The 18,104-nt window shown below is 41.8% G+C and overlaps 1 protein-coding gene across 2 annotated transcripts in view; it reads left to right on the top strand.

Annotated features, from left to right (window-relative positions):
- The window catches only part of NCKAP5 (NCK associated protein 5), a 749,742-nt gene that overhangs the window by 379,091 nt on the left and 352,547 nt on the right, over positions 1-18,104 (top strand). For both annotated transcript variants that reach the window (XM_086957062.1, XM_086957063.1), the window contains exon 4: positions 5,927-6,017. In XM_086957062.1, coding sequence (XP_086813188.1) covers positions 5,927-6,017 — 91 coding nt within the window. The remainder of the gene's footprint in view (positions 1-5,926; positions 6,018-18,104) is intronic.

Here is an 18,104-nt window from a genome sequence, read left to right as displayed (position 1 = left end):
GGCATGGTGTGCAAAATAACGATGGATTGGGGTGCGGCCCCCAACAATTACCAGTTCCTGATATTAATGCGAGCATTCCATCCTTCACTTTCTTGTGTATGTTAATGGATTCCAGGTAGGACATGAACACTGCATAAACTAATGGCAGTTTCTGGGAGAATTAGAGGAGAAGCAGGCTTCATCAATGAAGAAGTGGGAGATGGGAAGCCTATTTCAAAATAGCATAATTTGGGGCATGAATGAGCGCTCACCAGACTCGTTCTACTGGTTGTAGTCGAAAGGAACTTTTAAATCTTGTCCCAAATTCGGCAGAGCTAATTTTTTGCATGCTTCAGTGATAGGCAATGGATATAATTGGCTTGCATTTGATAACCAATAACTGGGTGTTATGGACCTGTCAGCACCCTATCTTCAGATTACACAAGTTATATAGTGTAATTTATACACACTTAGGTTTAGCTTTTGCTGTTTGTTGTGGCATGTAGCACGCTTATTGCTTAGTTGGATCTTTGGTGCACACCCCTAACTATTCCTTTTTTGTATGCTTTGTTTTTTAGTTGCTAAAGTGCTCTTCAAATTATAGAAAAAGTCTAGTAAAAAAGATGTAAAATAAAATAATCACCAACAAGCAGTGACTGGCATACATTGCAATAGTGTTGGTTAGAAGAAATTCAAGATCGTGTGTTTTTTATCAACATTGCCATTTTGTTCATTTTTGTACTGCAGTAAGCGTGTGTACTTGCCTAAAGGCAATCTTTAGCAATTTAAGGTAAAGCAAGAATACATTCACTGTGGGCAGTAAGCGACAACCCCACGGAATCACTGGGCCTTTCAATCGAATTCTCTAAAACCAGAACAAAAAAGGTTCTGTGCTTAACCTGCTGTTGAACAGCTCGCTCTGTCACCAGATCGACTCGAGGTTTGTTTTGTCTTGTCAAGTGAAATTGGAGTTTTTCCACGACATGTCTCACCATCATTTTCCTTGGAGAAGAAACACTCCACTATTTAAGCCAATCAGTCCCTGGATCGCGTTTCAACAGAATAAGCTTCGGGTTTTACAAGGGATACTGGCCTGTTCAGTCAGCCATACTGATTGTGTGCTTAAAATGAACTGTACTGTAAGCTCCCTGACTGGCTTCGGGGCGGAGTAGTACATTTGAAATGGTACCTCTATTTTCTGGATTGATGGTTATTTACTGGCATGTGAGCATTTCCAGTCAACCATTCACATCTTATGTTTCGTAACCCTCAGTGCATTACTGAAAACACAGATATCATCATGTATTCGTGACACGTGGTAAGATGGATGCCTCCTTAAAGACATCAGCAATCGAGAGCGGAGACCAGATGTTTTCCATATAGGCCGCAAGTACATGCAGTGGTGCACAAATCCAAGTGCAGGTGGGTGGACGCACCTGTCTGGTGGCTACGGGTTTGATGTTGCATGAGTATACAAGGCACCTTTACCAGCCGCGGCCCGTAGAGGGAGTTCCGTGGGGCAGAAAGGCGGGGCGGGGGGGCGGGGGGGGGGGGTGCTAAATACCGGAATATGGATAAATATGAGGTAAATAAACAATGTAATAAATAAAACGAATTTCGTAGCGTGCCCTGCATCTCAAAATGCGATGCAGGGCGCGCTACGAAATTCGTTTTGTTTATGAAATTGTTTTCTTACCTCACATTATCCATATTCCGGTGTTTAGTACCCCCCGCCCGCCTTTTTGCCCCACGGAACTCCCTCCATGGGCCGCGGCTGACCTTTACAGAGGGGTTGGTTTATTTGCTGATCTGTCAGGACAGGCCACCCAACCTCAGTGATTCCCCCCAAGTTAGGGGGACCAGCTCTTGAGAACCAAAAACCGGGGCATTTTGCTAAAATAGAAGAAGGACTACAATTTTACATCAAGGGTGCTTCACAGAATGACAACTCTTATCAACATAGGAACACAGAAGAAGCACTAAGAAAATAAATAAAAAGTAATTTCTAAAAGCATCTGTTAATTAAATTGCTTACTTTATAACAGCTACTAACTAGCACAACTTTAGAACACCCAATAAGTTGCTCTCACTTTTTTCAGTCGACACCCTCTAAAAGCCGGGAGCCGAAATCTGCTGGGACAGCTGGTGAAAACCCTGGACTGTCCGGGCAAACCCGGGATGCCTGTTCACCCTATTTTTTTTTTAAAACAGATTTTATTGGTTTTACAACATATTAAATTACTGAGACGTAATTAATGACATCTCTTCCATCTATAATCCTCCATTGTAGCCTGCCCCCCCCCCGAGCCGGGCAGCATACACATTATATGTCAATAATTCCTTTCCCTAAGGTGACAGCTAGGGGACGTTCCCATCTCTGGCATCCTATTGTCTTTTCACCCTACCCCAAGTTGTCTGTTCCCTGCTCTAGTCTGATTGTTTTGCAGACAGCATCACTACTTGACCCCTCCTTGTATCATCTGACACCTTTCTACTATACCTATCTCCCAAAGCAAACCTTTCTAAACTCCTTTTTATTCTCCAAAAACCTCCTCCTCCTACTGCTAAGACCTAAAAACATAGAAAAAAAAACCTGCACTATTTTATCCCTCCACTATCCTTTTCAATCAAAATTAACAGACTAACATGTTCACTTCTCAAATTCCATATTCAACTATACTAATTCACCACTAATCCTTTATGGGTTCCGGAATGGCGTGCTACTCGCCAGAAAAGCGATTTAGCACCCAACAGGAGTAACAAGTGCTATATGAATGCAAACCTTTCTTCCCCTTTTATTCCTCCGCTATCCTTCTCACTCCAAATAACTGACTAATATCCACCACTGAGATTACTTTCATATTTCAGCATACTAATTCACCACTAATCCTTTATGGGCTTCGGAGTAGCGTGCTGCAACACCCCATCAGGGGTAACAAGCGATATATATATATATATATACAAACCTTTTTTCCTCCTCTATCCTTCTGCTATCATTTCAAATCCAAATAACTGACTAACCTATCCACCACTTAAAATGTACTTGCATGTTTCACTATACTAATTCAACACTAATCCTCTATGAGTCCCGCAGTACCGTTCTACTTGCCGAAAAAGCGCTTCACCGCCTAGTCAGGGGTAGTAAGCGCTATGTAAATGCAATTACAAAACAATACAATATATGTTGGTTTTTGTGCGGGAGTGCTACTGTTGGGTTGACAGCTCTGTGACTTTATGAACTTGGTGTACTATTGTGAGTATGATGATGGGAGGGGTCGGTCTAACATTTGTAGTTTCAAAAAAACCTATTACACTTGCAAATAGAAATTTGTTCAGGGGCGTAACACAGGCTCCTGCAGCCTCTTGGCTCAGGGGGCCCCCAGCCATCAGGGACCCCGCAATCTTTTAATTGGGGCCCATCCAGACGAAGGCCAATAAATGTTTGTGAGATATGGGAGGCTCTGGTGCTCCTGTAAATATTCTGCATGGGAGGGGCATAATTTTGTGTTGCACCACTGATAGGTGTTGTGTAAAGAATATTGTGGGATGGAACGTGTATCCACACCTACCACTGAGCTGGACCAACCGCAACCCTAGAATACTTAATGCTTCTGGTTAGCATAGGCCCACAGGCAAAAATGGACCAAGGCTGTATTGAAAAGAAACTGCTAGCACGCTATGGCCTGGTATCGAGATTTCACCTGACATGTTTATATTTAGATTCGGTCAACCGATGTTATCTGCAGGAACTGAGCATTAGGGAAAAGCTCTCTCAGCACATCAATCGTAATAAAAAAATAAAAGTATATAAAAAATAATTGGCCATCTGAATCAATATTTGTTCGTTCTGAATCAGATACACATAGTACTTCTCGGTTTATGGGAAGGAGACAATTGATAGGAAGCAAGTTTTGTCACTCAATAAGGAGCCGAACAGACCTGACCAGAGGCTGTAGTATGATGAGCTTTGATTACGCAGTGCAGAGCCGAGCGCTTGTTTTTATGTGCCTGCATTGTGTAAAAGTGATATAGTCATATTTCTCTCAGTTAGTGGTTTATATTCAGACAGCACAGCTGAGAAACCGAAAGAGACAAACCTTGCTCACTTTTTCCAAGGTGTACTATCGGAAAATAAAACACTAATGGGCATGTTTAAAATTCCCCTGCAGCACTTTTATGCCGCCGGAGCTTCACTTTTGTGACACTCCGGAGGTGAATTGTGATGGTTCATATTTACTAGGCCTCGCAAAACCACCATGCATGACTTTTTATGGGCTTGTAAATATGGAGTAAGGCAATGCCTTGCTCTGCGTGTAAGGGGCATTACATGGGTGTTGCTATAGGTGTTCCCACACAACACCCATGGTTTTTGACACGCCCCCAGATTAATAACATAGTGTAAATCAGGGGCAGTGCCAAAACTAACACCTTCCAAAGGCAGGCGTAACGAGGAGAAATGTTTACATTTCTCCAATTTTTTACCTCTTTCCACGTGTGCTGAGTTCTGCAGCACACATAGAATGAGGAAAACGCCTCCTTTGATTGTTTTTGCGGAGGAAGATGCCCCTTCCTGTACAAAAACAATGAATCCAACCACTTAGACACCCTTGCGCCATGGTGCAACGATGCATGTATTGGTGCTTGTCTGCAGTTTGTGCTCCGGCGCTGGCAGAAAGGACAGTAATGCGCCCTATCTTGTAGATACAACACATTACTGCCCATTTCTTTTGATTTAGGGCAGCACAGCTAGAAGGCTTGCAGCACTGCTCTACAACAAAATATTGTACATATGCCTCAAACTCGTAGAATTATTGGGTCAAATGAATTCACTCATGCACTGCAGGCACATAAAACAGGTGCCCGGTGCTGCGCCATCAACACCCATCATGACACAGCCCCACAATGCCAGTGTTTTCACCAAGGCCTGGATCAGGAACTTTAGGGGGTGTGAAGTTTTTGTTTTTGTGCAGATTTCTTTTTTCTAAAAACATCAATGTTGTTGTTGGAATGCAGTTTACATGGCTATCTCAAAGGTGCTCACTGATAAAATATTATTGTGTAGTAATCTACATTTTACTGTGTTAACTATTTCAGCAGAAATAAAAAAACGCTCTAGTCGCTCTTCTGGTAGAGAGAGGACTAACACAAAGGGCCATATGTATCAACATACCCTTTTGCGATTCCTTAATAGCGATTTTTAAGGAATCGCTATTTAGAAATCGCAAAATGGTATGTATGAAGAAATTCGCTATTTTTAAGCGATTCCTTAAAATCCCTTAATTAAGGAATAATTTCCCATTCATTTCTATGGGCCAGGAGGCCCATAGGAATGAATGGGAAATTATTCTCAATTTGCGATTCGCAATTTGCTAATCGCAAATTGAGAATAATTTCAAGGGTGCAGGGATGTCTCAAGAACACCCTGCTGCACCCCTGAAAATGACATGTGTGCGCATATGGCGCTCATACATGCCCTAAGGGCATGTATGAGCGTCACATGGCTAGAAGTTGGTGGTAATTTGCGATTCCTTAAGGGCATTTTGGAATTTTTTTTTCCTTGATACATTGCATTTAAGGAATCGCAAAATTTGCGATTCCTTAAATGCAATCGCAAAATAAGGAATGGCAAATTTTGCGATTCCTTATTTTGCACCCAAATTGTTTGATACATACCATTTTGCGAAAATGGGTACGCAAATGCCGAAATTCTGCGAATTTCGGCATTTGCGAACCCATTTGGCCTTGATACATATGGGCCAAAGTAACAGGTTCCTTTTGCGAAATTAATTGGCAGGCGTGAATTTTGTATTTGGTAAGAAAAATCTCAGCCGGTTAGACCGAAAATAATGATGCATTGTATCCTTCAGCTGACCTGAAAAGAGAGCATGTATCTTTCTGAGAAGTAAAGATTTATGGCTGTAAACTGTGTTCTTATGTTGTCCCACAGGATGGAAGAGACAGTGAGGAATCTCCTGCAGAACCAAGGCGCTCTGGAGCAGAATGGAAGAGAGGCTGCTGATATAATGAAGGTCTATCAGGTATGGATGCTTCTTTATTGACCACTTGTCACAGTGCCCCCTCCGAATGACCTTCAAGCTGGCATCCCTTTGTCTACATAAAATTGTTGCGTGTTGCTTTGCTTATTTACTAATATATTTATTAACAGTTTGGTGCTTGTAGTGCATAAAAGAAATTCACTGCAAGGCTGATTGCACAAGGGCACATTCATTGTACCCAGTGGCATCAACTCATCACAAGAGGCATTAGATATAACCAAGACATTTGAAGAAGTGACGTCATATTACCTGCTCAGTACTGTGCTACAGAGTGGCTTACCATTGGTTCATGACAGGTTGGTGTGGTTAGGCATGGGGCTAGATGTACAAAGCCTTTTTGTGTTTCCAAATGGCCTGATTCACAGAATAGGGCCTTTTGAGAACACAAAAAGGCATTTTCAAATGTACAAAGCCCTAATTGTGATTTGGTAACCCATTGTCGAATTGCAGTTTGGGTTTGTGAATTGGTATTTGGAAGGAGTGTGTTTAGGATGTCCCTTCAAAATACAGTTTTGCATTGGTAGGTATAAATGTTTTGTAACGGAAATGCGGTTACAAAACATTTACAATTTGCCACCAAACCCATGTTCAAATGGGAAGGGTTCCCCAGGGACCTCTTTGAGAATGGTTGAACAAACTTTTTTTAGGAGCTGGCAGTGGTCCAAAGGACCCACTGCCTCCTCTTAAAAATTGAAACGCATTCTGTTTTCCTTGAAGGAAAACTGGCTTTGTTTAAAATAATTGCTTTCTTTAAAAGCAATCTCAGACATGGTGGTCTGCTGACCCCAGCAGTCCACCATACCTGTGATGACAGCGAATCAGATTGGGTCTCAAATTGCAACCTACCTTATTAATATTCATGAGATAGGTCTATTTGCAACCCACTACGAATCGTTATTTGAGGAAAAAGGGCTAAAGAACCCCTTTGTACATTAGTGATAGTGATTACCAAATAGCGATTCGCAAATAATCGATATTTGATAATTGCCATTTGTATTGTTCTTACTTCTAGCCCTTGGTTCAGGACAGCGCAAAGTATCTCTGCTTCCATCAGAGCTAGACTCTGAGAGGTAAGTAGCTCGTCTGAAAGGTAAGTGTCTCGGGATCAAAGAGAAAGATTTTAATCAGGTTTTGTGGGAGCTGTTCATGTAGCTCTGTTTCACAGACACCTACAATTTATTGTGAATTTCATCCCTGGACAGAAGTCACTTCTAGAATATACCTCAGAAGATTCTGTTGTAAACAAACAGATCCCATCATTCTCTGCATTCTAAGGCATCCAGGTTTCATTGCATTAATATATCTGAGCTCTCAGGCTTTGCAGATATGTGTTAAAGACTTAATTTACTTAATTTGCGCTCTATGCATGATAGATGGATTCCATAACACAATTATTTTTTGTACTCATAGACAACCGAACGTGCTTAGGTCTGGAGACCTCTGGGTGGTTTAGGCTATTCTTCCTTGCGATACTTCAGGTGCCCTATGATGTGGCCTGTCTTTTTATGCCTCTCGTTTAAATTTGATTTTCCATAGAAGTGTCTATCCTTTGTCTGGATCCTAGAACGGGGCAAGCATTTCTCAAACCCATGTAAGCATACTACAGAATAAAAAATCATCCAGTCTGGGCACATTCCCAGTCTACAGTTGATTGTCTTTCCTTAAAGGTCCTTACTGGCTCATATCCTATATATTTGCTAGATTGCCACCTCAAAGTTCCAGCTATGAATCTTTTTGAATCCTGGCCATCGCCAGAGTAGTCAAGTAGCAGGCCAATAGTTTGCAGTGAAAATGTAATTTTAAAGAAGCATTGGCAAAGTCAATATTTCTGGGTTGGCTGCCACGCTTTTGGCTTTTACCAAAGCTTGTTTTGTTTTGTCATGGTTTGTGCAAAACTTTACTGTTGAGGAAGCTGCCTGGCTCTCACTAATCTAAAAAAATCAGATTGGCTTAAAGAAATAATCCTTTCTGTCTCAAAAATAATACTTTGCCTTAGTTGTCCCTTGCACTGAAGTGAGCCACTTTGTGCATGGATGTGAGCCTTGTGGAAGGGCACAATGCCATCACTCACAGAGACGTTAGCCACTGACTGAAGAGGGATGACCAATTGTCCCATGCTGTATGCTGTAGTGAGAGAAAGAAGAATGTGATTGACACAATGGATGACTAGGGCTCGCTGAAAGCATTTAGAAGTATGTTATACATATGATTTTAGTAACCACAATGTCTTGGCTTATGCCAGACCTAAAAAAGTGATACTGTATTAAATTGAGCCCTAATGTAGTTTACCACTAGTTTACTTTACAACATGGTGTTTTTACATGAAAAAATATGTTCATTTAGTACATGTCTTTTTTGAACATTTTAGAAATACTATTTTTAAAAGGTATGTTAATTATTCTTTATAAATTGATCTACGGGCTGGGCTGAGGACTAGGGTTAGGGAAAGGGACACGTTTAAGGTATGTGTTAAGTTTAATGGTTTGGGCTACATATCAGGTTATGGTTAAATTTAGAAAAAGGATATGCTGAGGGCAAGGGACAGTTTATGAGAGATGGAGTAAGGGTTGGAGTTATGGTTAGTATAAGAGGTGGGTTAGAATGAGGTTTAGGACTGGAGTTAAAGTTAGCATAAGAGAATAAGGTAAGGGAGAGAAATGGATTTAGGTTAAAAGTGTTCCGGTTAAAATTGATGATGGAGTTAAGGTTAGGTAGAGGTTAATTGTGAGCAACAGGCATAGGAGGTACATTGTCATTTTTGCCACCACAGTTCAATATTTCAAATTAAAATGAAAGTTAATCACAAAAGATTTTAGGACTTCATATATTTACATTTTTTAATTCTGCACTTTTGCATGGAGCCTTATAGTATTTTTAAGAAAGATTTAACAGTTATACAAGCACTTGTTATATGTATAACTTGTTACTCAACTCATATCAACCCCAAGAAAAATCAAAGAAGCCTAAGGCAAACTCAGTCGGCACTTACTTAACCCCTTCCTTGCAGGGCTAATTCCCCCGCAGTGCAGGGGGAGGGGGGCCGCGAGCGGCACCGCTGTGCTCGTGACAAGCTCAGCTCGTCACGCTGCACAGTGGAGCTGTGCTCATGACGAGCTGAGCTCGTCACGACTCCGCCCTCTCAATGGAATGCCCTGCACAGGAGGGGAATTATCCCCGCATGGGCGTTCCGCGGCGGTTATGATGAGCTCAGCTCCACTGTGCTTCATGACGAGCTGAGCTCGTCATGAGCGTCCAACGGGTTAACATGAAAAAGCTAGCAAAGACGAGATTTGTGATAATTAGACAGGTACACAAAAATGTGTATCAATAAAAAGTGTGTCTTGAAGCCTCTCAAATTTGATAAGGTCCTCTCATGATGGCTACAATGATGGTTGAGTTCTGTGCAATGCCACCCTGTCATCTTGGCAAGATTTGATCAAGTTAGAAAACTGTTCATAAATTGAGAAAATGGCCATACCAAATTGTGATGCTTCATATCTTCTACAGAGTGGATCAGTTGCTGTATCTTAGATCAGCCAATCAGAATGCTTGTAATAATGGCAGTAACTGATTATATATGCCTGCTTACTAAGTTAAAGTTTGAAGAAGGGACATGGACCAGACGTGGACAGTTAGTCTATCTGTTTCTGTTGGGTGAGAATAGGGGCACTCATGCCAATAGCTGTATTGCCTCATTGGTGGTAAGCTTTAACATCTGTTAATGGCTGTTCTCCTCATTATGCTCTCTCACGTTTGTTTCAAGCCCATAATTAGAGGGCCATAAATAGAAGACAGCTCCATCTGCAAAGTGCATTAACTGCTATTAACACTCAGAGGAGTGGACAATAAGACTTAAGTATTGCACTACTTGTGCTTTGAGAGAATGTGATCACTCTGCTGCCACTGACCAAGCCCCATTATTGAAAAAGAATGCCCCAGAGCCCGCCTGAGATACAGCCTGTTGGTTGAGTGTAGAACTGCACTCTAGAATTTATTTATACACACCCCTCATGTAGGCAGTGGTTTCAGCCCTACTGTGCTGTGCTATAAATTTGCTTCTCTTGAGTGTTGATAACTGTGGTAGTGTTTCTTGTGTGAGGATCCTCTCAACTCTGACGTGAGTGCTCCCTAGATTTGGAAATATGTAGTAATCCATGCAAATAACTTCAGATATGTTCTTGAAGTATCTTTAATGGAATACAGGTTTCATGCAGCAACCCTCAGCTATACAGCTCAATACTGGTTAACATTGGAACACTAACCATGATGCAATTCCACAGCATTATGGTTGCATTATACAATTCTTAATATTACCACATATCTTCCCCCTATGGAATCTAAAAGAAAAGATGAGACAATATTAGAGAAAACATTCAATCTAAATTACATGTTTTACAAGAAAACAATGTTGAGAATATCTACAAAAAAAAATCCATATGAAGACATCACATTATAAATGAGATACTTTGCACAGATTACCAAAACTCCACTTCTAGCCATCATCCAGTTCAGCCACAGAACCTCTGAAAGAAATAACTTTATGCGGCTGAGAAAACTTACTCTCTCCTTTCTTAAAAAATCTAAACTTCCTTACAACTACCCAATCCCCTTCCTCAAACACCAACTTATTAACACTTTTCCTACTGTCAATGCATCTTATTACGCCACTGACAATCTACAACTCTTAACCTCATCCTTTCTCTATCAACCCAAACCTGATTCTTCTCCTTCAACCACATCGGAGACTCCTTAGTCAACCTCGTCGCCAAAATATGCAGTAATCCAGACAAATAACTTCATATAGGTTCTTGAAGTATCTTTAATGGAATACAGGTTTCATGCAGCAACCCTCAGCTGTACAGCTCAATACTGGTTAACATTGGAACACTAACCAAGATGCAATTCCACAGCATCATGGTTGCATCATACAATTCTAAATATTACCACATTAGCATTATTCATTGGGTGTACTAATATGTTTCAGCATATTTTTTCTCCCTTTTCAATCCTGAGTACGACCCCAAAGCTTATAGTATCACCCTCAAGTGTTGTAATTTCAAAAGTAAATCATGTTTATATTCTAGAAAGAGTTAATCTTTGCTAACATCTTCTACATTTCAGAGGGTCTGCCTTTCTCTTGAGGGGCCCCATTCTACCACTCAAATGTCCTGGGATGTTGTTCTGCTCTCATCACACAGGGCATTGTTTGTGAAAGGTATGAGTTGTAAGCCATGAAAGCTCTGCTGTCGTAATACTTGCTTGTTCTCACACAAAGTTATACCACACACTTACCTTGGTCTCAGAACTCATTCTCTTAGGATCTATGCATAGTAAATATATGCTGGGAAAATATGGGTGGGACATGTCTACTTTTATTTGTACTCTCTTTAATCCTTTACCCAATGCACTTCCAATCCCTTCCACTATACCCTGGGTTATTTTCACTTTTGTTTACTCACGAATTTCTTGAAATAATTATCGCCAACCCATAGATGAAATATTTGCCAGTTTGGCGCATAAAGTTATGCTACACTCATTTCCCATGGTCCCAGAACATGCACAGTTAAGATTTGTGCAATGCAATGTTGTGCACAGCAAATGTATGCTGGGAAAAGATGCACGGGGCATGTTTACCATTATTTGTGGTCACAACATTGAACTGCCCCTTGAACCATTATGTTTTGACCGTGGGGCTTTATCACTTTGTCAATACGAGGTGTGCTGTTCCTAGCAGAAGGAATGGGCTCAGTACAGAAGGGGAGGGAATAGCTCCAATAAGGAGCAAGGACCCTCAGACACCCCTGAGGGTGTCATGCTTCATCATAGGGCAGCACCTCGTTGGGCCGGCGCTGCAATGCCCAGTGGGCCCCACACGGGGGCTCTTGGCCAGAGATCTTTTAAACTGCGGGTTCCCCAATCTGTGCTGGACCTTGATTTGCACTTTGTCCTCCCCCCACTTCTTTGCTTATCATGCATGAACATGTTTTGCCTTTTGCCTGTCTCACAATATATGGACGCCACTTTTTGCACATTTTCAATTGAAAATGATCATCCATTAAATAAAGGTAAAATTCCTTCCAAACGTAATCCGAAAAGAATGAAAAAGTAGAGCGCGTCCTTCATGAAAACGTTTGCTCTGTGTGCCTGGCATGTGATGGCTGCAGCTGAGGCTTTCCTGCCTGGAGATCTTCCACACAGCAGTAGCCTTTGAACCCTCCTTCTGTGAATTTTCAGTCACACTGGAAATTGAGCTGCCACCCCGATGTCACTTGCCGGTGGGCCAGCAGCACTCCATGTTTGTAGTGTTGAAAACCGCTGTTAGATCAGGAATCACCAGTGGTAAAAGGAAGAGACAGTTTACCATTGTTTATAGTTTTTAGTATGCTAGCCCGCGCTTGGCCCTGCAGCCTTGTCAGTATAAAGGCAGGAGTGTGTCTGAAGGCTCTGTCACCAGACGAGCAGCTAGAATGTTCTGGACGCCTCGTGCTCGAAAACAGCCACCAAAGACGGCAGGTAAAGAAACAGGTAAATGGATGCTAAAATTCAGCCATTTTGGTCTGGAATTGAATCGATGTCTTATCAAGTATTTTTGGGGCCCTGTGCAAGACGAATTTTGGGACCCTCTGTTTCGAAAAATTACTTATTACCCTTTTTTTTGCTTGATACTTTATACTTTAAGGTTTCAGAAATGTGTCACACTGGAATATGACTTGTTCAGATCCCACAAATCCTCAAAATGTCTTGTGGTAGAGAGGTAGGCAATGTTAAAAGTAGGCAGAGATAAAGAGAGACTGAAGTACATAAATAAAAGTAAGATAGAAATAAAAATCACTTTCCCAGGTGAGCCCTTGGAAGATGGGGGCCCTGGGTAATATCCCGCTTTGCACATGCCTGATTGTTACATTTTTCATTACAGTATTGCACAGCATAAAGGAAACATTATCTATAGAAATACAATTTCTCTGTAACAATATCAACCAATTGCAGGTGAAAGCTCCAATTCAATGTCCTCATTGTTGAATAGCTTTAATATATATATATATTATGTTGTTTTGGTTGACAGGTTACGTTTACAATGCATTCAAAAATATGCTTTTGCACCTTTGATTGGCGTGGAACTTGTATATTATTTTCCAATGATGTTAATATTGCAGAAGAGTAAATCCAACTTAAGGGGTTTCCCTGGAAAGTTTGGGAACTCCCAAAACTCTCGAGTGTGCGCGTATTTCAGATTCCTTTTCAACCCTGTACCACTCTGAAAAACACTGGAGATTTATTCCTGTCAGAGAAAGATGTAAAACCTTTGTCAGGGTTTTATAGGGAAAAAGAACACCCCAGCAATAGGTGGGGATGTAGGGGAGGGAGCAGTTCTTAAATCGAGCCGGTGGTATCTGGTGCTCAGCGTAGGTACTTGATTGGTTTCTGGTGCTGGGCACCAAACTTAATTGTCAACAGCACAGGTATGGCAGTCTGTCTCATGGGTGCGCTGCTCAGCTAATTTAGAGATGAGCAGAACCATGGTTGTTTATGAATACAATATACATTAAAAATTACTATTACCTACCTCCCCAGCCATTCCTTCAGTTTTCCCTAAAGTTTTCCAAGCATTCACAAGTTTTCTAGAACTATTCCTGCATACCCGTGACTGCTGTATCTTTTCAGGCATATTTCTACCATGCTTCCAGCATGAAATTATGTTACAAAGTACAGATGGTGGGTAAGTGGTAAGTGCAAAATGTTTTACCTTGCACATAATAATGGGTGGTATTTTAATGAGGAGGTAGTTCGTGTTTTGAATGCAAGCTGTGTTTTGTTACATCCTGGGCTAGGAGTTACTTTGTATTATTTTATATTCTGCCAGGGCTCGAGTCGGGGTACACACAGGTACACGGCATCCCCCCACCCTTTTCATAGGGTGGACGCCGTCCCCCCTGCCAAGAAGTTGAGCCCCAGAGAAATATGCTGAACTTGTCCCTGTGTAATTTTCAACACCGGAACACGTTCAGCAGCACCTGCACGAATAGTGTGCAGAGGTTTAAGATTTACATTTTGCACTATTTTATTTCTTTTATAGCGCTACGTCGTGACGTCATGGGGTCATTTGAATATTGCCTTACTTGCTGAGTACCCCACTTCTTTTTATTGGACTTGTGCCCTGTATTGTGCTTTCTACTAGTGTGTATATAATGAATCTGTGGCTCATCAGAAAGTAGACTCAGGTGAGTTCTCAATTGGCAAGTTTTCATTTTATTTCAAATTCTTTCTCTTTGGATCTAAAAGTTTCAGTCATAAGTTAAAATATGTCTCATTTGACACTCTTAAACTGCCTATGTTGAGCTTCCATGACTTAAAATAAAATGGCTCCAGTATGACGGTACAAAGTCCATCTTCAGGCCTCATGGTACCACCATCAACCAGAAGGGATTGAGCATGAATAATGCTGATGGAAACGTCTTCATGTGAGGGGACGGCTCAAGAATCACTAAGGCAGGATTCTGCCATGAGTTTACTTCCTGTTGCCATTTCAATTAAACCATTATTATCACTCCTTTAAGAAAATAAAAGTCTAGAATCTAAACCTCATGACCTGTTCCGTCAGTGAGTTTTTCGTGCCATAAAATATGAATACGTTTTATTAAATCAAATTAAACGTCTTTCTAGGCAATTATTCCACGCGCTTTGCAAACAGTGCACGCCTTTCATAGGTTGCTAGTCACCATTGCTCCAGGTTGGATCCAGTTAGAAATGTATGAGCTTTCCTTCTTTGTGAAGAATTTAATATTCCTCTATATTCATAACGGGTCAAACAAGAACCTTTCTTGAAGTACCTGCTCTTGCACGAGGTCCCATGAGAACTAATCAGTCAGAAGGGCTTTGGGGTGCAGACCTCCATTTAAAGTTCTGGCTAATGCAGCTTTTAGGCATGACTTGCAAAGTTTCTTTCCAATAATCACTGTAAAAGGCGAAAATGGAGATCAGAGTTTGGAAGAACGCGAGGCAACTGTGCAGTGGGATAAATTCCATGGCATATTTCCACCCTGGCAAGTTTCAAGAAAGACTTACAGAAGGGACACATTGAACATTCAGATTTTTCGAAGACTTACAATTAATTATACATTATGTACTCTTTATTTGCCCAGTAATAAGAGTGGAAAGTTTAACTGGCGTATGCATGTATTTCTCAAGGATGCATGCTTTCTGTCGTCACAGAAATACTCTTTTGGGGAGCTACAATTTCTATATTATATGTATTTATATACATTTCTATTTTAGAAATTGCGTACAAGGGCCATAAGAACACTTACATAGAAGAACTTGTAAGCAAATAAAACAAAGGCACTGTATAGATCCACGAAGAAAAAGTAAAAAGAAAGCTAAAAAAATCGCACAGCTATAGGTAACCTAACGTGAGTTTGCAATTTGAAGCCTCAATTGAAAGAAAACATACTATCAATATCAGTACACCAAGTACTAGCCAGTGAATGTCTCGATCGTAGAGCCTTGTGGCTTTGCACAAAGGTGAAATGATCAGGACATTACGTGATCGGAGTCATCAGGATGACCCAAGCAAAGTTATCCTGTTGATAAAGATATCAAGAAAGCCCATAGGATATTGTGTCCAAATTTCCTGTAGGAAGCTATTCTACTTGACAAGCCATCAAGAGATTTCTGAAAGATTATCCCCATATCCTACTTAATTATTGATTTCCTTGTTGGTCATACTACTTTCCAATATAAGTGCTTACAAAGAGCCCATCAGAGTGCACTTTTTTTAGGTAAAGAGCTGTTGCCTCTGTTTAGAGCATTAACATTAGATGAAAGCCTCTGCAGAAGGTGCATGTCCACCACCTAATTTCAGGACTGAACTGAGGACGCATAATGAGGGGAAGGGTAATTACCGGGTGTTAATTTCTAATAGCATTTGGAGAGTAAGACTTTTAGCCTCACTCACCTTAAAGGCACCAAACACATGCAAATTAGCACAATAACTATTTCTGTCTACTTGATATACCTACTATTGAATCTAGAATGCATGCAAACAACAGTAGTCAATGCCATTATTGTAAGTCAGACGTTTTCAAAATGAGTGGCAGGTGCCCCTGGGTGGTCTGAATTGATCTCCAAGGTGGCAGGGGGTGGGCACCAGGTACTAGCCAAAAGGAGCATGATGCTGAAAACAGTGCTGGGTTTTTTGTGAAAAAACAGAGAGGCAGTGAGACACTCTGTAATGGCCACGAATAACTTAATTTGTTACTTATGTACTAGCTGGGAGTTGGTGGCGGTGGTGGGGAAGGGGAGAGGCAGAGGCTCCAAACAACCCCTAGAGACTTTCACCCTCCTTCTGATGAAGGATCACATTGTGGATACTTTTATATTCATGGAGATGAGGCTACCTATAGGATGGTGACATTCATTTATTTGATTGTATTTTTTGAAAAATAATAAGATAACTACAATGACTGTATTGTTAAACATGTTTAGAGCTTACAATTTTATGGAATAATTGTGAAAAAATAAGTTTGGCAGTCTGGGTACCAGATGAAATATTTGGTTGTTTGGTGTAAGTTCATGCATTTGTTGACGTATGCTGGTTCTTTGTTGTGCAGGGCTTTGTATGCGTGGGTCAACATCTTAAACTGGTATCTCTGAAATCGAAGACCATTGTAGCCTCCTTAGGTGGGGTGTGATGTGGGTTTCTCTGAGGAGGTCAAGGGCGAGTCTTGCCTCTGAGTTTTCTATTGTCTGTAGTCTCTTTAGGAGGCATGCAGTGATTGCTACGTAGAGTGTGACCCCGTAGTCCATACTGCTGATGACTAGTGCCTGCGTGACGGTCCTTCTGCTTTTGACTGGGAGCCACATGAAGATCATGCATGTGTAGGGTGTTGAAGCAGGCAGATGAGATTGCGTTTACCTGTTTCTTCATAGATAGCTTGCTGGCCAAGATGATGCCGAGGTTGGGGGCATGGTCTGTAGGGCGGGGATGGGCTGAGTTCAGCAGGCCACCATGCATCATTCCATGGTGAAGTGTTTTTCCAAAAATGAGAACTTCCGTCTCATCCATGTTGAGTTAAGACAATTGTCCTTCATCCAGTCAGCGACGGTAATCATACATCTTTGGCAGTTGGCTCTGGTGGTGGATGGGTCTTCTGACAGTGAAAGGATGAACTGGGTGTAGCCAGCATAGTAGCTGATGTTCAGTCCATGCAATATGATGGTGTTGACCAGGGGGATCATGTACGTGTTGAAGAGGGTGGGGATGAGAAACAATCCTTGGGGGATGCCACAAATGATTTTCTTCGGTTCCGAGGTGATCGGTGGGAGATGGATTCTTCCAGTGAGGGATAAGGCGATCCATTTGAGGGCGTCTCCCTGTATTTCGATGTGGTGGAGTCTGTTGATTAAGATGTTATGGGAGACAGTGTTGAAGGCGGCTGATAGGTCCAGGAGAATGAGGGCTGCTATTTTGCTGTGGTCCTGGATGGCCCTGATGTCATTGGTGACTGTGATCAGGGCTGATTTGGTGCTGTGATTGGCTCAGAATCCAAATTGAGAGGGTTTCCAGGAGGTTGTCATGTTCCTGGGGGAGCAGGGAGATGGGCCCATGGTTCTTCAGTACAGCTGGGTCAGCGGATGGGTTCTTCCGTAGGGACCTCACTTCAGCACATTTCAAGTCCTCAGGGAAGGAGGCTGAGGTGATGGAGGTGTTCAGGAACTTCTTGAGCTCTTTGCCAAATGTCTCGCTCCCGAGGTTGAAGATGTGGTGGGGACAGCGGTCCATGGGTGTCACACAGTTCTTGGGAAGGGATGATGTCTTTTTTGGCAGCCACCAGTTTGGGGAACTCCATCATGATAGCGAACAGCTCCTTGCGGCGTTTGTGCTGGCTTCAATGCAGTGTGCTAGGGAATTTTTCTTTGTTCCTTTGTGACCTGCCACTGCGCAATGCATCCCCAACGAAAGACCTTGCATCACAGCCTGTCGTCTCCTCAGAACCACTGCTGTGTGACACATCCTCGAAGCAAAACTTCACATCGCAATCACTCCATCGAAGGCATCCTCGACGATGACGC

This window comes from Lissotriton vulgaris, chromosome 2_1 (genome assembly GCF_964263255.1).
Source record: "Lissotriton vulgaris chromosome 2_1, aLisVul1.2, whole genome shotgun sequence".
Taxonomy (NCBI): Eukaryota; Metazoa; Chordata; class Amphibia; order Caudata; family Salamandridae; genus Lissotriton; species Lissotriton vulgaris.
This window is presented reverse-complemented; position numbering and strand designations above follow the sequence as displayed.